Source organism: Schistocerca serialis, chromosome 7 (genome assembly GCF_023864345.2).
Source record: "Schistocerca serialis cubense isolate TAMUIC-IGC-003099 chromosome 7, iqSchSeri2.2, whole genome shotgun sequence".
Taxonomy (NCBI): domain Eukaryota; kingdom Metazoa; phylum Arthropoda; class Insecta; order Orthoptera; family Acrididae; genus Schistocerca; species Schistocerca serialis.
In genome coordinates this window covers 186,165,044-186,190,882 of record NC_064644.1, presented here as the reverse complement: position 1 = coordinate 186,190,882, position 25,839 = coordinate 186,165,044, and the positions used below count along the sequence as shown (strand labels likewise).

Below are 25,839 nucleotides of genomic sequence, written 5' to 3'. Positions count from 1 at the left end.
CTATACAAGGGCGATGTACTTGAGGACAATATTATGGAAATGGAAGAGGATGTAGATGAAGATGAAATGGGAGATACGATACTGCGTGAAGAGTTTGACAGAGTACTGAAAGACCTGAGTCGAAACAAGGCCCCCGGAGTAGACAATATTCCATTGAAACTACTGACGGCCTTGGGAGAGCCAGTCCTGACAAAACTCTACCATCTGGTGAGCAAGATGTATGAAACAGGCGAAATACCCTCAGACTTCAAGAAGAATATAATAATTCCAATCCCAAAGAAAGCAGGTGTTGACAGATGTGAAAATTACCGAACTATCAGTTTAATAAGTCACAGCTGTAAAATACTAACACCAATTCTTTACAGACGAATGGAAAAACTAGTAGAAGCCAACCTCGGGGATGATCAGTTTGGATTCCGTAGAAACACTGGAACACGTGAGGCAATACTGACCTTACAACTTATCTTAGAAGAAAGATTAAGGAATGGCAAACCTACGTTTCTAGCATTTGTAGACTTAGAGAAAGCTTTTGACAATGTTGACTGGAATACTCTCTTTCAAATTCTAAAGGTGGCAGGGGTAAAATACAGGGAGCGAAAGGCTATTTACAATTTGTACAGAAACAAGATGGCAGTTATAAGAGTCGAGGGACATGAAAGGGAAGCAGTGGTTGGGAAGGGAGTAAGAAAGGGTTGTAACCTCTCTCCGATGTTATTCAATCTGTATATCGAGCAAGCAGTAAAGGAAACAAAAGAAAAATTCGGAGTAAGTATTAGAATCCATGGAGAAGAAATAAAATCTTTGAGGTTCGCCGATGACATTGTAATTCTGTCAGAGACAGCAAAGGACTTGGAAGAGTAGTTGAACGGAATGGATGGTGTCTTGAAGGGAGGATATAAGATGAACATCAACAAAAGCAAAACGAGGATAATGGAATGTAGTCGAATTAAGTCGGGTGATGCTGAGGGAATTAGATTAGGAGATGAGGCACTTAAAGTAGTAAAGGAGTTGTGCTATTTGGGGAGCCAAATAACTGATGATGGTCGAAGTAGAGAGGATATAAAATGTAAGCTGGCAATGGCAAGGAAAGCGTTTCTGAAGAAGAGAAATTTGTTAACATCCAGTATTGATTTAAGTGTCAGGAAGTCATTTCTGAAAGTATTCGTATGGAGTGTAGCAATGTATAGAAGTGAAACATGGACGATAAATAGTTTGGACAAGAAGTGAATAGAAGCTTTCGAAATGTGGTGCTACAGAAGAATGCTGAAGATTAGATGGGTAGATCACATAACTAATGAGGAAGTATTGAATAGGATTGGGGACAAGAGAAGTTTGTGGCACAACTTGACCAGAAGAAGGGATCGGTTGGTAGGACACATTCTGAGGCATCAAGGGATCACCAATTTAGTATTGTAGGGCAGCGTGGAAGGTAAAAATCGTAGAGGGACACCAAGAGATGAATACACTAAGCAGATTCAGAAGGATGTAGGTTGCGGTAGGTACTGGGAGATTGAAAAGCTTGCACAGGATAGAGTAGCATGGAGAGCTGCATCAAACCAGTCTCAGGACTGAAGACCACAACAACAACAACAACAACAAGAACTTGTAGAATCTTTGTGTGGAATGTACTCTACTTCTATTTTAACCATGTGTTGCAATTATTACTAACTTACATATTTAACAAAATTCTTCAAAACTTGCATGCTGATCTCGATATTCCTTGTAGTCTACGAATGTTCGGAACTGTATGGAATATTTGCAGAAATAGAGAAATAAGATACAACTCAGTCGTCCGCTACCTATGGTCTTCGGAATTACGCGAACTGACGAGGTGTCCGGGTTGTCGTCGTCAGTGAAACATATTATTCAGCACTTTAGTCTTCATATCGGTAGTTTCAGATCACTTGTTGTCCTCGCCGAAAGCAATCCATCAGGAATTGCAGGGAAGGCGAAAGTGCAGGTCATACGGCGCCCGAGCTCTTGTATAGTCGTCGACATTCGTAGATCATAGTTGGCAAGCTGATTCATAGCTCTGTAATATAAGCTACTCCATCACGTTTGACATTCACCGAGTACGCATCGCGCGTCGAAATGAATATGCAGTCGCAGAAGTTTCGCGCCACTGTTTATGACCACTTCAGTATTCTCACTGATGTGCACATTTGAGTTTCAGACGTAACTGGTGTCTATCATCTTCCACTTACGTGACAGTCATTATGAGGCACTTGAGTTCCTCTCTAGTAAATACCATGTGACGTGGCATTTTATTTGGCTGTTTGGAGGGAAAAGGGCATGATATACTGCAGGCATTGTCACAGCGTCAACCACTGCATAGTACTTGACATGGATCTTCTTTGACGCAGATGTTGCGGTATTTGTGCCCTTGCATCCGTGGGCGTGCAGCCGACCGCGGCGACCGGAAGAAGCCGAAGAAGAACAAGAAGGCGCAGGTGGTAAGTATCTCTCTTGCTCACACCAGTGGAACACAAATTTTATCCTATGCAGGATATTACTCACTGTGTTATATGTAGCTTAGCTTAGTTGCATGATCCAAAAACTTGACACACATCTTCAAAACAGAATTTGCGTATGACCAATGATGTGGCTATTGCTAAAACTGATGGTTTTAAACCTTCGCACAGGGAATACGACGAATGTGTTTGCAAGGCTGTCTACCCATATACATCAGACTATTTGACGCTTAGGTGAAGGCAGGTCAGTATTATGGTAGGGCCGCCTCTCATTTGTGGTACACTAAGTGAAACACGATGTATAAAAGTGCATTTCGAGATATTTTGGTCCTTCATTGCAATGACCTGATTACGAAATGAATCTGCTGATGCTAAACATTTTTATTCTCAGTTATTCTATGGAATAATCTCCGGTTATTGGAGCCATCCTTTGATAATTGTCTGGTAGTTACACGTATAAACATTATGCGAGCCGTAGAAGAAAAGCAAGCAGTCATATTATGTCCAATGAAGCCCTAGATTTTTCAAAGGAGTCAGGTTACTGACACCTTTCACACGATGCTTACATTGCAATATACTGACAGTTAATAATATTTAATGCAAGCTGCCATATTGGTTTCTGATAGTTGATTGTCTTTCTTAATATACCGAGTGATTGTTTTACGTGTCTAATCGTTCTGCCTAGCGTCAGGATATGCTGAACATTGCGATTCGTCAAAGAATAATTGAGTGACTGAGACAACCAACAGAAGTAATAGGGCATGTCCTGGTGCAGATGCAGAAAGTGCGCAAGCTACTGCCACTGCTGGGATCTCGCTTACTGGACGCTGATGATTTGACCCCTTTTTGTGACTTGCTGCTAACAGCCCCACAACTCGGCCCGATAAGTAAATTTAGTCTCACATTCGTCGCTTTTGGTCACTCCGTCATCGACAATATAAACAACCACTACACTCTACACGCTCTCGCGAGTCGAATCTATACTACAGGCCATTAAAATTGCCACACCAAGAAGAAATGCAGATGATAAACGGGTATTCGTTTGACGAATATATTATACTAGAACTGACATGTGATTACATTTTCACCCAATTTGGGTGCATAGATCCTGAGAAATCAGTACCCAGAACAACCACCTCTGGCTGTAATAACGGCCTTGATACGCCTGGGCATTGAGTTCATCAAGAGTAGTGACTGGCGTATTGTGACGAGCCAGTTGCTCGGCCACCATTGACCAGACGTTTTCAATTGGTGAGAGATCTGGAGAATGTGCTGGCCAGGGTAGCAGTCGAACATTTTCTGTATCCAGAAATGCCCGCACAGGACCTGCAACATACGGTCGTGCATTATCCTTCTGAAATGTAGGGTTTCGCAGGGATCTAATGAAGGGTAGAGCCACGGGTCGTAACACATCTGTTACAGGTGCTCCTGCCTGTGACGCAGCGTCAAGGGTAACCGCAGCCATAGTCACCGAGCTGATAGTCCATGCTGCTACAAACGTTGTCGAACTGTTCGTGAAGATGGTTGTTGTCTTGTAAACGTCCCCATCTGTTGACTCAGGGATCGAGACGTGGCTGCACGATCCGTGACAGCCATGCGGATAAGATGCCTGTCATCTCGACTATTAGTGATACGAGGCCGTTGGGATCAGCACGGCGTTCCGTGTTATCCTCCTGAACCCACCGATTCCATATTCTGCTAACAGTCATTGGATCTCGACCAACGCGAGCAGCAATGTCTTGATACGATAAACCGCAATCGCGATAGGCTACAACCCGACCTTTATCAAAGTCGGAAACGTGATGGTACTCATTTCTCCTCCTTACACGAGGCATCACAACAACGTTTCAGCAGGCAACGCCGGTCAACTGCTGTTTGTGTATGAGAAATCGGTTGGAAACTTTCCTCATGTCAGCACGTTGTAGGTGTCGCCACCGACGCCAACGATGTGTGAATGCTCTGAAAAGCTGATCATTTGCATATTATAACATCTTCTTCCTGTCGGTTAAATTTCATGTCTGTAGCACGTCATCTTCGTGGTGCAGCAATTTTAATGGCCAATAGTGTACATGCTACAGTGTCACGCTTAGAACAACGCACACAAATCGCGAAGGAGGAGGTCGTGAATAAAATAAACTTTCCCCTCTTAGGATGGTGATCCTTTACAGCACAGACTAATCGAAGTCACACACAACATTAAAATCTCTTATACCACTCAAAACGCTGACGCAAAAAATCATAACACCAAGTGGGAGTTAGGTGACATTAGCGGAAGATGATGGGCGTCTTAATGCATCTGAAAAATGATGTCTACTAAATTGTTGCGCCAGTCACATTAGAGTGGCGCTAGTAGCACCACTATGAGGACGCAAATCGGGTTTACTTGAAAAACAAGCTGTAAGGTGATGAATGTTACGTTAATCGGGGACCTAGAAACGACGGAGAGGCTCCGTCCCTGTCGTAGCCGCGGTGGTCTGCAACCCCACGACGACTACCGCGGTCCACTCCACCCCTCGGCCGCCCCACACCGATCCCTCGGTTATTGTGCGGTTCGGCCCCTCGGTGGACCCCCCAGGGAACGTTTCACTCCAGACGAGTGTAACCCCTATGTTTGCGCGGTAGAGTAATGGTGGTGTACGCGTACGTGGAGAGCGTGTTTGCGCAGCAATCGCCGACATAGTGTAGCTGAGGCGAAATAAGGGGAACCAGCCAGCAATCGCCGAGGCAGATGGAAAACCGTCTAAAAACCATCCACAGACTGGCCGGCTCACCGGACCTCGACACAAATCCGCCGGGCGGATTCGTGCAGGGGACCGGCGCTCCTTCCCGCCCGGAAATGGTGAATGTTAATTATTTTTGAGACTGGATGTGGTTAGCTGATGTAAGTCAAGAATGCCTTTAAAAAGGCAAAGAAGCAATTATCAACACCTTACTGAGTTTGAACGAGGTCGTGTAAGAGGGCTACGAGAAGCTGGATGTTCCTTCTGCGATATTGCGTTGCTCACCAAAATGTTCGGTCGCAAGAAGACCGGGCTCTGGAATGCCAAGTGGCACTACCGAGATGGAAGACATCGTGTTCGTCGTATGGCTCTGGCGCGTGCTACTGAATTTTCAGCAGCAATATGAGCAGCAGTGGGCACCACGGTGACACAACAAACTGTTAAAACTCGGCTACTTCAAGGACAGCTCCGAGCCAGACGACATGTAGCGTGCAATCCAATGGCCCCAAAACACCTCCATTAGCGGTGTCTAGGGGCAGATTGTTGGAGGGCTGGGTGGAGGCCTGTTGTGTTTTCTGTCGAAACCTGGTTCTGCCTCGGTGCTATTGATGCCCGTGTGTTGGTTAGAAGGGAAGCAGCTGGGGGCCTACAGGCAACCTGTCTTGAGTGCTAAACACACTTCAGCTACGGCTGAAGTTATGGTCTGGGCTGCAGTTTCGTACGACAGCCGAAGCACTCTCATTGTTATCTTACGCACCCTGATTACAGATCTGTATGTCAGTCTGGTGATTCGACATGTTGTGCTGCCATTTAACAGCGTACCAAGCTTGTTTTCCAACAAGATAATTCTCGCTCTCATGACACCGTTGTAACAGAAAACACTCGTGAGAAAGTCGATATGTTCCCTTGGCCTGCTCGATGTGACCGTGTTAGAAGGAGGACAGTTGAGGGCTTGCAACCAAACCGCCTGCGTGCTAAACACGCTGGAACTACACCTGGAGTTACGGTCTGGGGTGCAATTTCAAATAGCACTCAATCGATCATATGTGACAAAACTGGACTACAATTCCAGCGTCATCTACAATTAGCTGTAATCATCCCTATACTGACTGACCACGTGCAACATACATGCAGCTTCATCCCAAACATCCCAAAAACTGATATCTGGCATCATGCAACACAATGCTTGGACGTTTGAATGTTTGTAATAAAAATTCTGGTGATTACGCTGGTTATTAATGTACCACCAGTTCACATTTCCTACAGCGTGTTCATGCTTACATTAATTTGTGATCTTGTACTTCTACATCTAAATGGATATTCTGCGAATCACATTTAAGTGAATGGCAGAGGTTTAGCCGAACCACCTTCGCAATTCTCTATTATTCCTCTCTCGTATAGCTCGGGAAAAGAACAAACACCTACATCTTTCCGAACGAGTTCTGATTTTACTTATTTTATCATGGTGATCGTTTCTCCCTATCTAGCTTGGCATCAACAAAATATTGTTGGTTATTGCAACTTTGTGAGAAGATTCCTCCGAAAACAATCCTTTGTTTTAATGATGTTCATCCCAAATCCCGTATCATTGTAGTGACACACTGTCCCGTATTTCACGACATTACAAAACGTGCTGACCTTCTTGGACTTTTTCGATGTACTTCGACAATCCTATCTGGTGAGGATTGCACACCGAGCATCAGTATTCTGAGAGAGGATGGACAAGTGTAGTGTCGGAATCACCTTAGAAGATCTGTTACTTGTTCTTTAGTTAGCCTTCCCCATAACATTTTCTTCGTGTTTCCTCCAATTTAAGCTGTTCGTAATTGTCCTTACAAGGGATTTAGTTGTATTCACGGCCCATACATTTGAATGATTTATCGTGTAACAAAAGGTTAACAGGTTCCTCTTAGCACTCATTATTTAGGTTGAATTGTCAATTTTCGCACCATACAGATACCTCTTCTAAATCGTTTTGCTATTTCTTTTTGACCTACAGATGACTTTACTAATCGATAAACGACAGCGTCATCTACAAACAACCTAAGACGTGTGCTCAGATCTTCTCCCAAATCATTTATTTAGGCAAGGAACAGCAAAGGGCCCATCACACTACCTTGGGGAACGCCAGAAATCACTTCTGTTTTACTCGACGACTTCCCATCAGTTACTACGAACTGTGATCCCTCTGACAGGAAACCACGAATCCAGTCACATAACTGAGACGATATTCCATAAGTATGCAATTTCACTACAAGGCACTTGTGTTGTACAGTGTCGAAAACCTCCCAGAAATCCAGAAATACGGAATTGTAATGTCTATGAGTTAGATATGTTACATAGAAAAATATATTATCTAAATTTCAATACACTGAATTAATTATATTTTGGTTTTGCGATGTTTTCCGCCAGTGTACATCCAAAAAATTTGATGCCCTTCACATAACAGTCGAATGATTTCTATAAAACCAGTACTACATACAAGAATGTCAGTCACAACACCAAATATCCTTCTGTTTCCAGGATTTTAATATGACCGACACCATGCACGGCAGCTACCCCATCACTGGTGAAGAGCAGCCATTGCCGCCTCCACTGCCACCGCCGCCATCGCCGTCGCCACTGCTGCCTCGAACCACCCAAGGCGTTGAGAACATTGCTGCTGAAGAGAAACCGCTGCCGCTCACCACTGCAGGCGGCGGTGACATCATAGCTGATGAAGAGCCACCGTCCCCCACTACCTTGGACAGTGGCAAGATCAGTTATTTCGATGAGCTGCTGGCACCCACCATCTCTGCTGGCAGCTGCAACTACCTTTGTGAAGAGCCGCCACTTCCGACCATCTTCTGCGGTGCTGCTAACATCATTGCAGATGAGACACTGCTCCCCACCATCCTGGGGATCTGTGATGCAAGTGGTAATGAAGAGCCGTTGCCTCCCACCGTCCTTGGCAGCGGTGACGCTGATGCCCCTGTTGACCCACTGCCACCCACCACCCCAGGCACTGGTAATGTCATAGCTGATGACGAGCCACCATCCCCCACTACCTTGGACGGTGGCAAGATCAGTTATTTCGATGAGCTGCTGGCACCCACCATCTCCGCTGGCAGCTGCAACTACCTTTGTGAAGAGCCGTCGCTTCCGACCACCTTGTGCGGTGCTGCTAACATCATTGCAGATGAGACACTGCTCCCCACCATCCTGGGGATCTGTGATGCAAGTGGTAATGAAGAGCCGTTGCCTCCCACCATCCTTGGCAGCAGTGACGCTGATGCCCCTGTTGACCCACTGCCACCCACCATCCCAGGCACTGGTAATGTCATAGCTGATGACGAGCCACCATCCCCCACTACCTTGGACGGTGGCAAGATCAGTTATTTCGATGAGCTGCTGGCACCCACCATCTCCGCTGGCAGCTGCAACTGCCTTTGTGAAGAGCCACCGCTTCCGACCACCTTGTGCGGTGCTGCTAACATCATTGCAGATGAGACACTGCTCCCCACCATCCTGGGGATCTGTGATGCAAGTGGTAATGAAGAGCCGTTGCCTCTCACCGTCCTTGGCAGCGGTGACGCTGATGCCCCTGTTGACCCACTGCCACCCACCACCCCAGGCACTGGAAACGTCATAGCTGATGACGAGCCACCATCCCCCACTACCTTGGACGGTGGCGAGATGAGTTATTTCGATGAGCTGCTGGAACCCACCATCTCTGCTGGCAGCTGCAACTACCTTTGTGAAGAGCCGCCGCTTCCGACCACCTTGAGCGGTGCTGCCAACACTGTCGAAGACGAGACACCTCCCCGCACCATCTTGGGGAGCTGTGAAACAACTGGTTATGAAGAGCAGCCGCCCCTCACCATCTTTGGCGGCAGCAAGATCACCCCTGAAGTATCTCTGTTGGTGCCTTTAGTGGATGTTACACCATCGCCCCTACAGGGCGTGCTTCTCACTGGCCCTCCCAGAAAGCAGGCCTTCCCTAAACTTTGCACAAAGAAAAAAGCATCTAATCCTCCTCTTTGTCTTCGTGGGCCTCCACCTTTTACTGCCTTTAGGAACAAAAAGTAATGTGATGAGGCTGTATTTCGAGTCAAAATTAATAAAGTTCTTTGAAAGCACATTTGTTATTAATCTTGCTGGATGATTTGGTTTGTGTGATAGAATGTGTTCCTAAACCTTTGTAGTCAGTTGTAAATCATGTTCTATCCGATGTACGCATGAGGAATTGTACAGCGCCTCCCTACAGACACGACCACCATAGTTGAAATGATACGATTTAGACACTACAGAGGCATAGTGACACATGATGGGAGTGCAATGTTGCACTTCAGAAATCAATTTCTTTGGTTTAACTCAGCTACAGTCAAGAAGCACAAGACAAAAGTCTGCTATGTTAGCTCTATCGTGGAAGAACATCACCTGACTTCACAAGTAAGACTATCCTAAGATAACCAGCGGAAGTAAACTTGTTTGTGGGAAATACCGTGTGTCCAGATCACAACATAGACACTTTTACTTGGTTATTTATTCTCTCCATACAGCACACACTACATACCAGTAAGAAGATGATGTGCTCAGATGCTATTTGTGGTTTGATTTTAGTAATGCATCTATCAAAGAATCTACACGGTTCGTACGAACAACTACCATCAAAGACAATCTCAGTTTCAGTGGAATATGCTGCGCACTTTAGTATACGATGGATAGAAAATTAGATACTCGGCGCCACCAACATAAAATCTTCCAGTGGGTAACTCTGCTACAAGAAAACGCTTCTCGCTATCCAACGGCGTAACAGAAATCCTCAGCTACTTTTTAAAAAGAATACGAGCTGTCGTCCCGATAATACCATAGAAATATCTTTCCAGTTGAAACTTACACCCTAATTATGTAGAACCAGCTAACCGCTGTGTGCTTATCTGCAGTTTTAAATAATATTTATTTTACGTCGCACTTTCAAAGATAAAATTTATTCTCTTTTTTAATTGACGTCATTAGCCAGAGAGAACTTTTGTGTGCAGCAACCACACACCACGGTAATATCTTTACAGAACTTGAACTCCAACGCATTAATTCGTTTTAAAATTCTCATACTCTCAGAAAAAAGTAAATTATTTGTCTTTCAAGAACTAATCATCTTCCCCCTTAAATAAAATCCTAGACATAATTTCTGTTGCTTTTTTTTTTAATTTAAGAAATATGAAACAATTTCTCTCTTTGGTAATTAACAACTCTGAACTAATATTTTCCAGTTTTTTGGTAATTATTATCTTTGATTTTCATAACGTTGCAGCCTTTTCTGTATCTTAGCTTTGGCTCCTTTTAATACTTAACCTGACGATGTTTGCAAAATATTCATTTTCTATAAAACTGAACTTCCCTTTTAAAATATTTTTGAATACTAAATATAGAGCCAATGAGACTATGGACATTTTTAAAAATTTTTTAAAACAGAAACTTTTTTGTCTTTATTGTCTTTATTGTCTGTTTTCTTTCATGTACAGATACAAGTCATCTTTGATTTTATGAGTGGTGGTCAATCAGACAAATCCCTCTAAGCGGAAGAAAGGGCTGGGTATCACCGCCACTATTCAGACTGCTTGAACTTTAAAACAGACATGAAATTAATCCTACTTCATGTGGACTTCCCGTAGATGCGCCGCTATTGAAATTATTTAAAACACAGTACTCGCACGATTGGAGAGACAGTTAATGTGTCCTCAGTAACAATGGTTTTTGTTTTGTCGTTTAGGGTTTTATAGGAAAAGGTAATAAATTCTAGACCGAGCGAGCAAATATCCAACTAACTTAGATTTGTTTTCACTATAGCACATACAACCGTAAGTTATCCGTTCTCCTACTTACAAAGATAACACTGTCCAAGTGTCTATGTAGAGATTTCCAAACATTAAGTAAAATACATCGACGCTCATCGTGAAATCTCAAAATAAGCCATTACAAAACATCGCAAAGTCACTATTTCCTAATTACTTGCGTTCACCTTCAATCCCACTAATACAAAAACGCAAAGGTATTATTTCCTTAGTGCACGCTTTCTCCGCCTTCAAATTCAAATGACGTCTTCATGTGATAATGTCACTTACCTCCCATAACAAAAAAGAAAATCTCCAATCTAACAGAGATATTGATCTCCTAAAAACAAGTTGTTTTCAGGCTAGACTTCGTTCAGTAACTGTTTTGCATAAAATCACCATCCACGAGAAATCGGTCCTACAAGCTATATACCGCAGCCACTACTGTTTGCTCACATAAAATTCCAAGTTCCCACACAAATCAATTACTTAATGCTTTTCGGCCCACGAAGTGAGGAAAAAATTATCACAGATCGGCATACATATATTTCAAACAAACCGATAACAATCTCAAGGAATTCTCTCGAGTCTAGTCCCGATTTTGGCTGATGTTAGTCCGGCTGCCACCAAACAACGACTAACTGAATTTCTCATCGGAAAATCCAAGAACCACTTACGATGAACAAACATAGCACGTTCATTCTCCGTTCTAACAGTCGTTGATTTTTCATTTCACCTGCCATTGGAAACTAGCGGTGGCCAGCTGCACCGCAGATGTTATCTTTGCCGCAAGTCGCAACTCTGCAGTAGTCTGTTCGTAGTAAACACGCTGACTTTGATCCGTTTCTCCTGCGCAGATATTTTCGGGCCACAATCTCTACAACATTTTGAGCATTTTACAAGAATACATGTAGGAGTACTTTCCAAACAATTTTCACAACAGAAAATTTTGATAGTAAGATGGGGCGACATCTACTAGTAATTCCGATTTAATGCAACACGAATTTTAGCTCGTAACAGGCTCTGTAACGTCTCTTAGCAAAACACATATTACATGTGGTTAAAAAAAAGAAGAGAAGAATAACTGAACTGCATGATTGTAATTGCGTGGACAACGATTGTGTGAACTTTATGTAATAAAGAGGAAGCATTATATGTCATGTTTTGTTCTTGTCTAGAATTATGTACTGATTTTTTAAAATAATATCTGTGTCGGCGAGTACTGAAACCGTCACAGACGATACTTATTAAATATCAAACAAAGATGAGAATATGTGACTAGTATAAATAGTAAAGCCCGAACATTAATTTCTCTGTCGTCTTCTTGGAATTACGTGAGCAGGAAGAGCTTGTGACGTTATATTGTACGCTTGCGTAGCATTCTTTTATTAAGATTGAGAGAGGGACGCCATTAGACATAGATTTGGAAAGGTGTGTAATAACTTAATTTGTTTAAATGTTTTGAATAGAGTTACTTAGTGAAAACTTGCATTATGATTTGTAATAAGCTTGCCTGGCATTTTATTCCATCCCTTTAAGACATGTTCAGTTATTTAAATATCATTCGTGGTGCAGAGCTGCGCTACGAACGAACGAGCCGCTGCCGCGGCGCATTCAAACTGTATTACATGAAACCAATCATACAGCAAAGAAGCGGACAGGTAATAGTGAACTAAAATTATTTCTTTCAGCTTTCGGAATTGCAGAGCAGAGCAGCAGATTTTGTGATGTGTTTTACAGGTTGACACCGGCTGCTGATGATATATTACTAACAGTGCAAAAAGATAATTTACCTTAATAACATAAAAGAAATCTTGCTGTGCGTAGTTCTGGTCTGGCAAACCTTTAGTAAAAACATCTTTTTCTTGGATAATAGCCTCATGTTCTCGTGTTAGTCGTGGTACTTATTGGTGTCTTACTGTTAACAAAAATCCACTGCAAAATTTTGATGTTGAACAATCATTGCGCACTGTATCATCAATATTGATAACGAAATAATTTTCACTAACCTTTCCAATAGCTGTAAAGTAAGGAAGATATGTTGAACGTTATGTCGAGTTACAGCAACGAAAAATATTCCTTTAATAGAAAGCCAGATCCAGAATAATAAGAACATAATATATTTGGTTTTGTTGAAAATTAATGATCCAAAGAAAGTCACAGCACAGTATCACCAAAAAAGTATTCCAGGGCTCTATTTTATCTCATATATTAGTTGTTACGCGGGTAAGAATAAAACAAAGCAAATAGTAGATTCAGCGAAACATGATACGTTCACTTTGGAAGAGTCACGTGCAGTAAATGGTCCTCACAGTGGGGGTTTTCTACTCCCAAAATGTGAATGTTTTGTTTATTACCTTATTGCTGGCATAAAAGTTTGCATCTTCGGTGAAAACGATCACAAAGGCCATCTTCTTCCACACGTCCTTTCACTACATATTAAAGATTGACCCAGTTGCAAGGGCTATGACTGTAAATAGAGGATGTTTGATTGTTAGAGGTACAAATAAAAGGGACGAGTAGAGGAAAATGAAACAAGCAAATAATTCTAGTAAGGCCCGGAAATCAATGGTTCTCTTTATACGACGTCTACACAAGTGTAATTATGCACAAGTTTATCGGCTATTTGGAAGATATTTCTTATGGTGAAAGGATGCTTATATGGTAAGTGCATGATGGTGCATGGCACTCTTTCTCGTGGCTGTTTGAGAATATGTAGTAAGAGTCTTCCACAGCAAGGGTATCAATATTGTCTCGCGAATATCACGGCCTACCAGATCCCCCGGGTTGAACCCGCTGGATTTTTTGTGTGTGGGGATATTTAAATGCTTTGATGTTTAGCAGCCCTGTTGACACTGCCAATGAACTTCGGGAGCGCATTGTGGATGGCTATTAATGGATTCGGAACACGCCTGGGGCCTTGGAACGTGTATGGGCATCGATGAGGAGAACGGTGGTCATGTTACAATGCGTCGTCTTCAAGCGCTCAGGTTCAGTTTGGACGTACGGGGACTCTGCTGTGAGGTGTTCGTGTACTCAGTCGTAATATGTCGTATCGGGAAGCAATTCATTTCCAAAGCAATGTTTATTATGAGTATTTGTCTGTTCCGTTGTCCTCTAATCTTCCTTTTCCATATGTCAAATACCCTGCATAAACTATTTCCTTCATTCGCGTCGGTAACGCACCTCATAATGTGGGTGAGCAATATTTAGTTCCGTGTTGAGGTCAGTATCTTAGGGATACAGACATAAGTTTCCCGGATCTGCTGCTTCTAACTCTATGGAAAGCCAACCGCTTTCCCATTTGCATAAACAACCAGTCTCAACAAATTTGACGTACCATATACGAATAAAGTTTCGGAAGGAAGGTACTTAATATAGAGTATAGCTGATGTGCGCTGGCGTTCACACCATAAGCAGGGAAGTGTGGATGTGTGTGTGTGTGTGTGTATGCTATGTGTATGTTCTGACTCTGTGGGTGCACAACGGCGAGGTACCAGCGCCGTGGTGCGTTTTAAAAGGGACGAATGTGGATAAATCTCTAAAATTGTTACATACAGTGAGGATGAAACATAGAAAAAAATACTCATGCAAGCAGGGAAAAAGGTTCAACATAGTGTATCGATATTTTGTACCCTCCATGAGATGTATAGTGATGATAACTCTGTATCCACATATCACCTGGTATTATAGAAAGACCTGAAGATGGTTTAATTTTTCACTAAAATGTCGCAAATAAAATAACACCTGGAAATACAACTGAAAGTATCGTCCCTTCTATTTGAACTTTCCGATATTTAATTCGAAAGCGGCGCTGGACAGTGGCAGCGGACTGATGATGATATTCAAGACTTGATCCACATCTACATCTTCACACATATTCCGCATCGTAAGGTGCGTAGTTTGTACCACTACTCATCATTTCCTTTCCTCTTCCACTCGCAAACAGAACGAGGGAAAACATACTTCCGAATGAGCCCCTCTAAGATTCTCACAATAAACCGAAGTTGACCTTTTACCTTTCGTACGACTGCACATACGTGTTCGTTCCATTTCAAACCGCTTTGCAACATTATGTCTAAAAATTTAATCGACATTATGGTGTCAAGCGGCATGCTATCAATGCTCCTCGAACGGGATTGTTTTGCATACTCATCTGCGTTAGCTTACTATTTCTACATTTAGAGCAAACTTTCACTCATCACACAGACTAGAAACTTTGTCTGACTCCTTTTGCATCATCCTACAGGCATTCAACGTTGACAGCTTCCTGTGCACCACAGCGCTATCACCAAACAGCCGCAAATTGATGCTGACCCTGTCAGATCATTTCTGTATATAGAGAATAATTGCAGTGCAATCGCACTTCCCTGGCACTCTTGACGATGTCCTTGCCTGACTTCATAACAAATGCTATTAAAAATGTATACACAGACACCGAAATTGTATTGATTTGAGAATCCCAAAGTGGTAAGACGAGAATGTTGGATTTCCCCGATACTAGTCAATATATATATATAGAGGTAGTTATCAGTTATTGGAAAACAGTAACGAAAGGAGTATATTTAGATTACAACGATAACCTAAATGCGCTCTTATATGCAGATGACCTAACAACGACTGTAGAGAACGAATATGACCTATAACTTGCAGCAGATAGCCTCAGAATACAATCTCAAATTGTCTGTAAGTAAAACGAAAGAGAGCATTTCAGTCGTCTTGAATAATAAAACCATGGAGTACGTAAAACATTTTAAACATCAGATACAGTATATGATCAAAAGTATTTGGACACCCCCAAAAATATACTTTTGGATTTTAGGTGCATTGTGATGCCATCTACTGCCAGGTGCTCCATATCGGCGACTTCAGTAGTCATGCGACATCGTGAGAACGCAGAATGGGGCGTTCCGGGGAACTCACGGACTTCGAATGTGGTCGTGTGATTGGGTGTCACTTGTGTAATACGTCTTTACGCGAGATTTCCACACTCCTAAATATCCCCAGGTCCACAGTTTCCGATGTGATAGTGAAGTGGAAACGAGAAGGGACACGCGCACCACAAAAGCGCACAGGCCGACGTGTCCACCGACATTTAAAGAGGGTCGCAATGTGTAATAGGCAGACATCTATCCAGACCGTCACACAGGAATTCCAAACTGCATCAGGATCCACTGCAAGTACTATGACAGTTAGTCGGGAGTTGAGGAAACTTGGATTTCATGGTCGAGCGGCTGCTCATAAGCCACACAACACGCCAGTAAATGCCAAACGACGCCTCACTTGGTGTAAGGAGCGTAAAGATTGGACGATTGAACAGTGGGCAAACGTTGTGTAGAGTGACGAATTGCGGTACACAATGTGACGATCCGATGGCAGGGTGTGGGTATGGCGAATGCCCGGTGAACTTCATGCAGTGCCAACAGTAAAATTCGGAGGCGGTGGTGTTATAGTGTAGTCGTGTTTTTCATGGAGAGGACTTGTACTTCTTGTTATTTTGAGTGGCACTATCACACCACATGCTTACATTGACGTCTTAAGCACCTTCTTGCTTTCCACTGTTGAAGAGCAATTCGGGTATGGCGATTGCATCTTTCAACACGATAGAGCACCTGTTCATAATGCAGGGCCCGTAGTGGAGTGGTTACACAATAACATCCCCGTAATGGATTGGCCTGCGCAGAGTCCTGACCTGAATCCTATAGAACATCTTTGGGATGTTTTGGAACGCCGACTTCGTGCCAGGCCTCACCGACCGTTATCGATACCTTTCCTCAGTGCAGCACTCCGTGAAGAATGGGCTGCCATTCTCCAAGAAACCTTCCAGCACCTGATTGAACTTATGGCTGCGAAGGTGGAAGCTGTGATCAAGGCTAAGGGTGGGCCAACACCGTACTGAATTACAGCATTAGCGATGGAGGACGCCACGAAATTGTAAGTCATTTTCAGCCAGGTGTCCGGACACTTTTAATCACATAGTGTATGAACACAACCACGACGCCGGAAGAAGTGGCCGTGCGGTTAAAGGCGCTGCAGTCTGGAACCGCAAGACCGCTACGGTCGCAGGTTCGAATCCTGCCTCGGGCGTGGATGTTTGTGATGTCCTTAGGTTAGTTAGGTTTAACTAGTTCTAAGTTCTAGGGGACTAATGACCTCAGCAGTTGAGTCCCATAGTGCTCAGAGCCATTTGAACCACAACCACGACGTGGACCAAAAATTAAATAAAGTTACTTCCGAATGTGGAACAACTGTAAAAGTTTTACAGGTCATAGTCAGGAAAGAGACACAAGCGTGGTTCTAAAGAACTATATCAGTGCCAACCCCTAAATATGGATGTGAAGCATGGGTGACGACAAGAGACCAAGAAAGTAGGACAGAGACTCAAAAAATAAGGTTCCTAAGAAGAATGAAAGCATGCACAACCAACCAAGGATCGTAAAGGAGACGGAGATGGGAGGAAAGATTTTGGAATATATAATCTAAACGAAAAAAGAGAAGAATAGGAGAGAATGGAACGAATATGTGGGCCGTACGAATGAAGAAAGACCCCAGCGAAAGCTTTCAATTATCTATGCGCTGGAAGAAGAAATGCAGGAAGGACGTACGAAATATTGAGTACTGTAGCAGGTAATTTGCCTAATAGATTAAGTGAAGAAGATGACAAAACGCTTTCTGCTTACCGCTAGCCGCCATTTTTTCAACGCTTCTTATAACTACCGTTTGACGCTAACTGATGCAACTACAGCAGATGCAGAACGATCCATCGCAGCAGCGATAATTGCTGTATATTTTCCATTACCAATAATAAAAAAAAAATATTACAAAATCTCAACCGTCATGTAAATCAACCCTGCGTAAAATAATATCGATCTTCTGCCCATGAGAATAGCACCTGAACGCTTCCACAGTTAACGCCCATCCTCTCCTCCAAGAATAACACTGAGATCCGCGTCAGTTCCGTCGCTCTGACATGCCCCGAAACTAATGTGAGCAGGAATTGGGTCCCTCCTCTGTGAAGGAAGTTTACCTTCGCTCCCGTCCGCGGCTTCTGGCCACTCTCCCTCCTGCTTCTCAGTCTCCCTCAGCCGCACCCGCCCCACTACTCGACTCGGCTCCGCAGGGCATTCCTGCGGGACCGCAGTCAATGGCTTGGAACTGTGGGCGCCACGCCACGCGAGACAGCAGAATGAATGTTCGCTGCCGCCGCTGCCTCCGCCTCTGCCGGCTGAGAAAGATCTCCGGCGCTGGAAGACGTTCTGCTGTTCGCGTCTCTCTTCTCAGGGGAATTCCTGCCAGAACGGGCCGTGCCGCACGAAGCGAACTAGGGAGCACTTAACCCTAGCCGTGGGAACCTGCATTACGGAGCGCTTCGTTTGCCTCGTCACAGACCATTACCCAGCACTCGGTTTCTGCGGCTTGAAACAACAATTTGGCCACAATTACGTACTGAACATGGCATTGTGAATATGTCTCCAATAGCAAGTAATAAATTGCTCAAAAATATTTTGGACCGCCAGCATATCTACCGGATGTGTGTGGATTACACTACTGGCCATTCAAATTGCTACACCAAGAAGAAATGCAGATGATAAACTGGTATTCATTGGACAAATATATTACACTAGGACTGACATGTGATTACATTTCACGCAATTTGGGTGCATGGATCCTGAGAAATCAGTACCCAGAACAACCACCTCTGGCCGTAATAACGGCCTGGACACGCCTGGGCATTGAGTCAAACAGAGCTTGGATTACGTGTATAGGTACAGCTACCCATGCAGCTTCAACACGATACCACAGTTCATCAAGAGTAGTGACTGGCGTATTGTGATGAGCCAGTTGCTCGGCCACCATTGACGAGAAGTTTTCAATTGGTGAGAGATCTGGAGAATGTGCTGGCCAGGGCAGCAGTAGAACATTTTCTATATCCAGAAAGACCCGTATAGGACCTGCAACATGCGGTCGTTCATTATCCTGCTGAAATGTAGGGTTTCGCAGGGATAGAATGAAGGGTAGGGCCATGGTTCGTAACACATCTGAAATGTAGCGTCCACTGTTCAAAGTGCCGTCAATGCCAACAAGAGGTGACCGAGACGTGTAACCGATGGCACCACATACCATCACACCGTGTGATACGCCAGTATGGCGATGACGAATACACGCTTCCAATGTGCGTTCACCGCGATGTCGCCAAACACGATATCGGCCATCATGATGCTGTAAGCAGGTCCTGGATTCATCCGAAAAAATTACGTTTTGCCATTCATGCACCCAGGTTCGTGGTTGAGTACGCCACCGGAACCGCTCCAGTATGTGATGCAGCGTCAAGGGTAACCGCAGCCATGGTCTCCGACCTGATAGTTCATGGTGCTGCAAACGTCGTCGAAGTGTTCGTGCAGATGGTTGTTGTCTTACAAACGTCCCCATCTGTTGGCTCAGGGATCGAGATGTGGCTGCACGATCCGTTACAGCCATGCGGAAAAGATGCCTGTCATCTCAACTGCTAGTGATACGAGGCCGTTGGGATGCATCACGGCGTTCCGTATTACCCTCCTGAACCCACCGATTCCATATTCTGCTAACAGTTATTGGATCTCGACCAACGCGAGCAGCAATGTCGCGACACGATAAACCGCAATCGCAATAGGCTACTATCCGACTTTTATCAAAGTCGGAAACGTGATGGTACTCATTTCTCCTCCTTACACGAGGCATCACAACAACGTTTCACCAGGCAACGCCGGTCAACGGCTGTTTGTGTATGAGAAATTGACTGGAAATTTTTCTCATATCAGCACGTTGTAGATGTCGCCACCGGCGCCAACCTTGTGTGAATCCTCTGTAAAGCTAATCATTTGGATATCACAGCATCTTCTTCCTGTCGTTTAAATTTCGCGTCTGTAGCACGTCATCTTCGTGGTGTACCAATTTTAATGGCCGGTAGAGTAGTTTGAGGGGGAGCAGCGGAAAAAAAACCAAATGAAATAATTTGAAACTAAAAAAAAAAAAACCAAGACTTTAGTGTCAAAAGAAGAGATAATAACCACAACAAAGGTAACCTATTCGAAAGTGCACATCTTATTACATCTTCTGCTGGTTAACATTCAGTGCTGTCTTCCTCCACTCCCAGCAGTGTACAATACCAGATCAAAAATGCAAAAGTACACACTTACGAAATATGGAACTGACCGCTAGATATTACGAGAGGTGAGCCCCCCCCCCCCCCCCCCCCCTGTAAGAAGCGAGGCAGGGAATATTCTAGAACGAAATTTTCACTCGTCAGCGGAATGTGCACTGATACGAAACTTTCTGACACATTAAAATTGTGTGCTGGGCAGGGACTCGAAACCGGGAGCTCTGCCTTTCGCAAGAAAATGCTCTCTACCTACTGAGCTTCCCAAGCACGACTCACGACCCATCCTCATAGTTTCTCTTACGCCAGTACGTCACTTGCAGAGTATTCTTTCGTCAGTAGAGAAACAGTAACAGCAGTAACAGCTCAGTGACGGCGAATGTGGACCAGTCATTGGATGTCACCAGCGTAACAAGTCCGTCAGGAACGTTTCAGTCCTTATAAAGATGCCCAGGTGTGTTATTGGTTATGTGACTGTGAAGTGGAAACGCGAAGGGTCAACCATAGTTAAACTGAGAGCAGGCAGACTTCTTGAACTGACGAACACGGACCGTCGAACATTGTGGATGGTGGTTGCCAAAAATCTCATGATATCAATTGAAGAATTACACGTAAGTTCCAAGGGCGACCGGCCGTCTAAGTAGCACGATGACTGTGCCTGTGGAGTTAAAAGGAATGGGGTACAATGATAGAGCAGCGACTCAAAAGCCACACATTTCTCCAGTAGCGATGGTGGAGATGGTTTAAAGAGCAGAGCCACTGGGCAGTGGGTGACTAGTAACAGGTAATTTGGACTGAAGAAGCACGCTATATCCTGTAGCAATACGATGAAAGGGTTTGGATTTGTCGAATGTCTGGAGGACGTTACCTGTCATTATCTGTAGTGCCAACAGTGAGGTACGGAGGAGGTGGTGTTATGGTATGGAGTGTTTTTCGCGGTTAGTGTGTGGTCACCTTATAGCTCTTAAGGGGGGGGGGCGGGGGGGGGGGGGGGGGTAGGATGTCAAACTGGACGACTTGGAGAAGGAGAGACACCACAGGAATTTTTAATTTCCACTGTCTATACTTTTAAAAAGAAATTCATAAAATTTTGTCAGAATGAATAGAAAGGATTCAGGATTTACACTTATAGTGGTGGAAGTTCAAAAATATAAGAAAATAGTTTATTTTTTTTACATTTGTATTTCACCTTTTTTTCACTTACCATTGGATGCATTTGTTGCTATTGGTACACTTTTCTTCATAAGTAAGAGAGATTCTTCGATGAATTTTGCACAGCACACAAACCATACTTACAGGTGTATGAAACTCTAGAATTTTCGAAATCTATAAAAAAATGCGGAAAAAATTGAGATAATTAACTATAAAATTTGAGTTTTTTCTAAACATGAAGTTTGAAATGTAACAGCACATTCATTTTTAGATAAATTAAATGATTTCTAGAGTTTCATACACCAGTAAGTATGGTTTGTATGTTGTGCAAAATTCATCGAAGCTCTTACTTATGAAGAAACGTGTACCTTTAGCAACAAACGCAGCCAATTAAGTGAAAAAATGATGAATTTTGACATGTAAAAAACATTATTTTGTTATTTTCTTTTGAACTTCAACTGCTATGATTGTGAATCCTCAATTCCTCCTGGTCATGCTGACAAAATGTTATGAATTTATTCTTAAAAGTATAGATAGTGGAAATTAAAATGTCCTGCGGTGTCTCTCTTGCTCCAAGACGGCCCGTTTGACGTCCTACCCCCCTTAAGAAAAAGCTAAATTCGGATAGATAAGAGCACATTTTACACCACAGTGTACCTCGAAGAGGAGGAGACGAGTGGTGGTGTGCAAACGTGTAGTGCACGGAGAATTGCCCGAACATTGGATATAAGCGTGAGGACGGCGCGCAAAATTCTACGAAACATCCTTCTTTGCTACCCATTCAAAATTACTAATGTGATGGAGTTGCTACCTGTTGACCTGGCAGCAAGAGAGACCTTTGCTTTAGAATTTATTGCTCGAATGGAAGTGGAGAATGAGTGGCCGTAGAAGATTTTGTGGACAGACATCTGACAGCATATGTCAATACACATAATTGTCGAATACGGGCAACGTAAAATCCACACGCAAATCAACCAGTACCACTTCATCCTGAAAAGGTCACTGTGTGGTGCGGGTTTACGACATCATTTATCATAGGGCCATATTTTTTCGAAGAGACAGGTGCTTCCTCTCCTGTTACCTGTACCGTCACTGCTAAGCGCTATAAATGTCTTTTGTGCAACCACGTCATTCCAGCTTTCCAACAGCGTGGATGTGTGGATGGGATCATTTTTATGCAAGATGGCGCACCTCCGCAAATTGCAAATCCAGTTAAGCAGCTCCTGAAACGCCATTTCGGAAATATTAGAATTATCAGCCACCATTTCCACACAGCCTGGCCGTCCCTGGCCTGATCTTAATCCGTGTGACTTCTGGCTGTGGGGATATCTGACAGACGCTTGTGTTCAGTGTTCCGATTGCAAACTTAGCTGCATTGAAGGCACGCATTGCGCAACACATTCTGAACGTGACCCCGGAAACACTTCGATCAGTTGTGGAATATGCTGTTTCTCGATTTGAACTTGTTGCAGAAAACGGTGACATCATACTGAAAATGTTTTGCGCCAGTCACACGGAAATTAATAATCCGATTTGATTTTGATTTATGCTCGTTATGCGGTTTTTGGCCTGAAGACAATTAAAAATCGATGTGATTTATGCTTTTTTTGCAGTTTATGGTGTCAGGGCATTTAAAAACCGATGTGAGTGATGCTTTTTATGCGGTGTTTGGCCTCAGGACAATTAAAAAACGATTTTTCCCACCCGATGTAGTATGACCTTGCCGTGGTGGATGGGCTTACGTAACTAACAGATCACACCTGTATACCGATGCACACTGAGTAAAACTGTTTATGTAACTTCAAAAGTACACCTTAGACATTGTTTTATGATTCATCAGTCATTTGTAGTCGACCACTATTAAATTATGGTACTTACAGCCCCATTTATTGCTACATTTTGTAACTACTTATTTTTCTTCTGCCATACGCTTTCCCCCCTTCTGGGATAATATTCCGTTGCAATTTGATGTCATTCTGACCAGTGGTGTTATTTCTACAGCGGTTTGAAAGTTTAACTTTAATTACAATGGGTGGTCAGAAACAGTCTGAGAAGAGTGCAGGTTGTGCTAAAAATAATTTTTAAGAAAAAATTTCGATATGTTGGTCCTTTTTCCAGTTAATTAGCATCGAAGTTAGGCAATCTGAAAGTTGTCCCGCAAATTCAGGTCGCCAGTCAGACACAATTAGTGCCAGTTGTTCCTGTAGCATAGATGACAAAGCACGAGACTGCTCAGCCTTTGGCTAAGATTCGATTCTTACTACCGTTACATATCCAGTTTCTCTCGTTTTCAAAAGAAGAGCACGTTTGGCGACGCCGTCTCTGGTGGGCCGCCTGATTGTCTAATTTCAGTGCTAAGTAGCTCGGAAACGACGTAACCTATCGAATTTATATCTCAACAGTTATTTATCACCACAGTTTCCCCCCCCCCCCCCCCCCCCCCCCTCCCTTTACCAGACTTACTAGCTTTTCATGGTATTTCTGACCGCCGTGTAGAATTAAGAGAAACCACGCTTTCAGCGATGCGGTCTCGAATAGAGGAGTTCGATCTATCTTCGCCAATATACACCTCTAGATACCAAAAGACTTGTCTTCGAAATGTTTTTGCAAGAAGTTACGGACTTCCTGCTAGTTGTCCCGCAATTTTGTGAACAAACTACAAAGTAGTCCGTAGAACGGCTGTCGCTGGAACATGCGGTGTGGCGGGTTGCCGACGTGGACATTGCTAGGCGCATAGACATCCGCGTAGCACTGCTGGAACGAGATCTTTCAATAGATTTTTAAAACTCCTTTCTTTCTGGCTTTATTTGCTGCCTTAGATAACTATACAACATGACAAGTGAATAACGCTTGATCATTCATCAAGGTTGTGAGACAGGCTCAGGGTCATGACGCCGACACAGTCCATTGCTTGCGAGATGTCAGATTTTGTGGAAAGTAAGAAATTTGCCTGACACTGGTATTGTCACTGAAAATCATCATTAGTAGTAGCCAGCACGCGTAAAGGAGAGCTCAAGGGTAACAAACACCCAACACCCAGATTGTGGAGTTTCTGTGCACCTTCTTCGCTCGAAGTATGTAGAGTCACATATTTTCCACATGAAGGACAACAACATGTCTAAGAACATTGGAAGATCCTCATTGACTGATAATAAATGAACAGAAGGACATATCAAGAAGTGAAAAACAGCGCATAAACAGATTTTATTCTTCCCTCTTATTATCGGATAAAATTAACATTCAAGACCTTTATGGAAAAATTGTGCTCCGACCCTCTTCCACAACGATGTGTTACAAGTCTCATGACATTGAAAGTAACGTAGTTGGTAATATGTTTCGTTCTTCGACTGAACTTTCTCCTTTTGAGAAGACAGAAGGAGCGACCTGTTTTACTTGCTAAAAGTATTTTAAAGCCAAGATCGTATAAATATTTCTTTATTTAAAATATCCGAGTTCGAAAGACTACTTTATACGCCGTTTAAGGGGGATTTTCAATATTTAGAATATGTGCAGGTTATGTAAACAGATGTGCTACTGTGTACTGTGTTTATGTGATGTATATATAAATGGACATGGCCGTTTGCACAAGGTGGCTCATGTTTTTAAATATTTTAGTTATGACAAACAATTTATAATGTGCTGTCTTTTATCCACACGGTAACTTTGGCGTGAGGTACAGTCGTGCTCAAAAGTATCCGAACGACCTGAATTGCATTTCGCCTGATTCGCATACAAACCTCATAACGCAGCTGCCTAGTAGGTCCTCTAATCGCTCCTCGGTACAGTCGTTGGACTATTGAAAATGGTTCCAACAAATCACCACTAGAAAACACTGCTCTGTATAGCAATAACACATGCTGTAAAGCAGTACCACGATACTACAAATATTAGGGAACACCTTATCACAGATAAGACTGTCCTTAAAGCTCGTAAGCTCACATTTATTGCAATAAATGACATATCTGAAATGTTACCACTCTCATTATTACTTCAGATAGGTAAAGCACGTAGTAAGTTCGTTGTTTTCATGATTTCCTCTTCAAAGTAACATACTGTACTTGTTATTTAACACAAAATGATATTAAAAATTTAAGTTATTCACGAACAGCTAGTTGAGAATATGTATGAACTTCAAATGACACGACGAACCGTCTCAATCTGCATTTGGATTCAAACCCAGCTCGTGCAGACAAGATTTCGTGACTGACGGAAACTAACAGTCATTCCTGACTAGGCATACAGAGAGTGATATACCTCGATTTTAGACAGTATCAGTTAGCAAATATTAACTTTAAATCACATAACGCAAACATTTTTAAAGGACGCAAATTCCTACGCAGCATCTATTGTCCCTGTTAACGAACTACGAGATATGTTAAATATTGCTTCTTCACAAGTAACTTACTTGAAATGCCGTGATGTAAAGCTTTCTGTTGGACAGGGATTCGAACCCAGAACCTAATCTGATTGTTAGCGAAGCACAATCATCTGTGACATATCAGATTTTCTCGGCAGTAGCTACATGATTTAACTGAAACGACGAGACG

General features: G+C 43.1%; 1 protein-coding gene across 1 annotated transcript; it reads left to right on the top strand.

Moving 5' to 3' along the window:
* Positions 1-7,735: 7,735 nt before the first annotated feature.
* LOC126412960 (mucin-2-like) lies at positions 7,736-9,259 on the top strand. The gene has a single exon (XM_050082851.1). It carries the CDS (start codon positions 7,736-7,738, stop codon positions 9,257-9,259), a length of 1,524 nt encoding a protein of 507 aa, XP_049938808.1.
* The last annotated feature ends 16,580 nt before the right edge of the window (positions 9,260-25,839 follow it).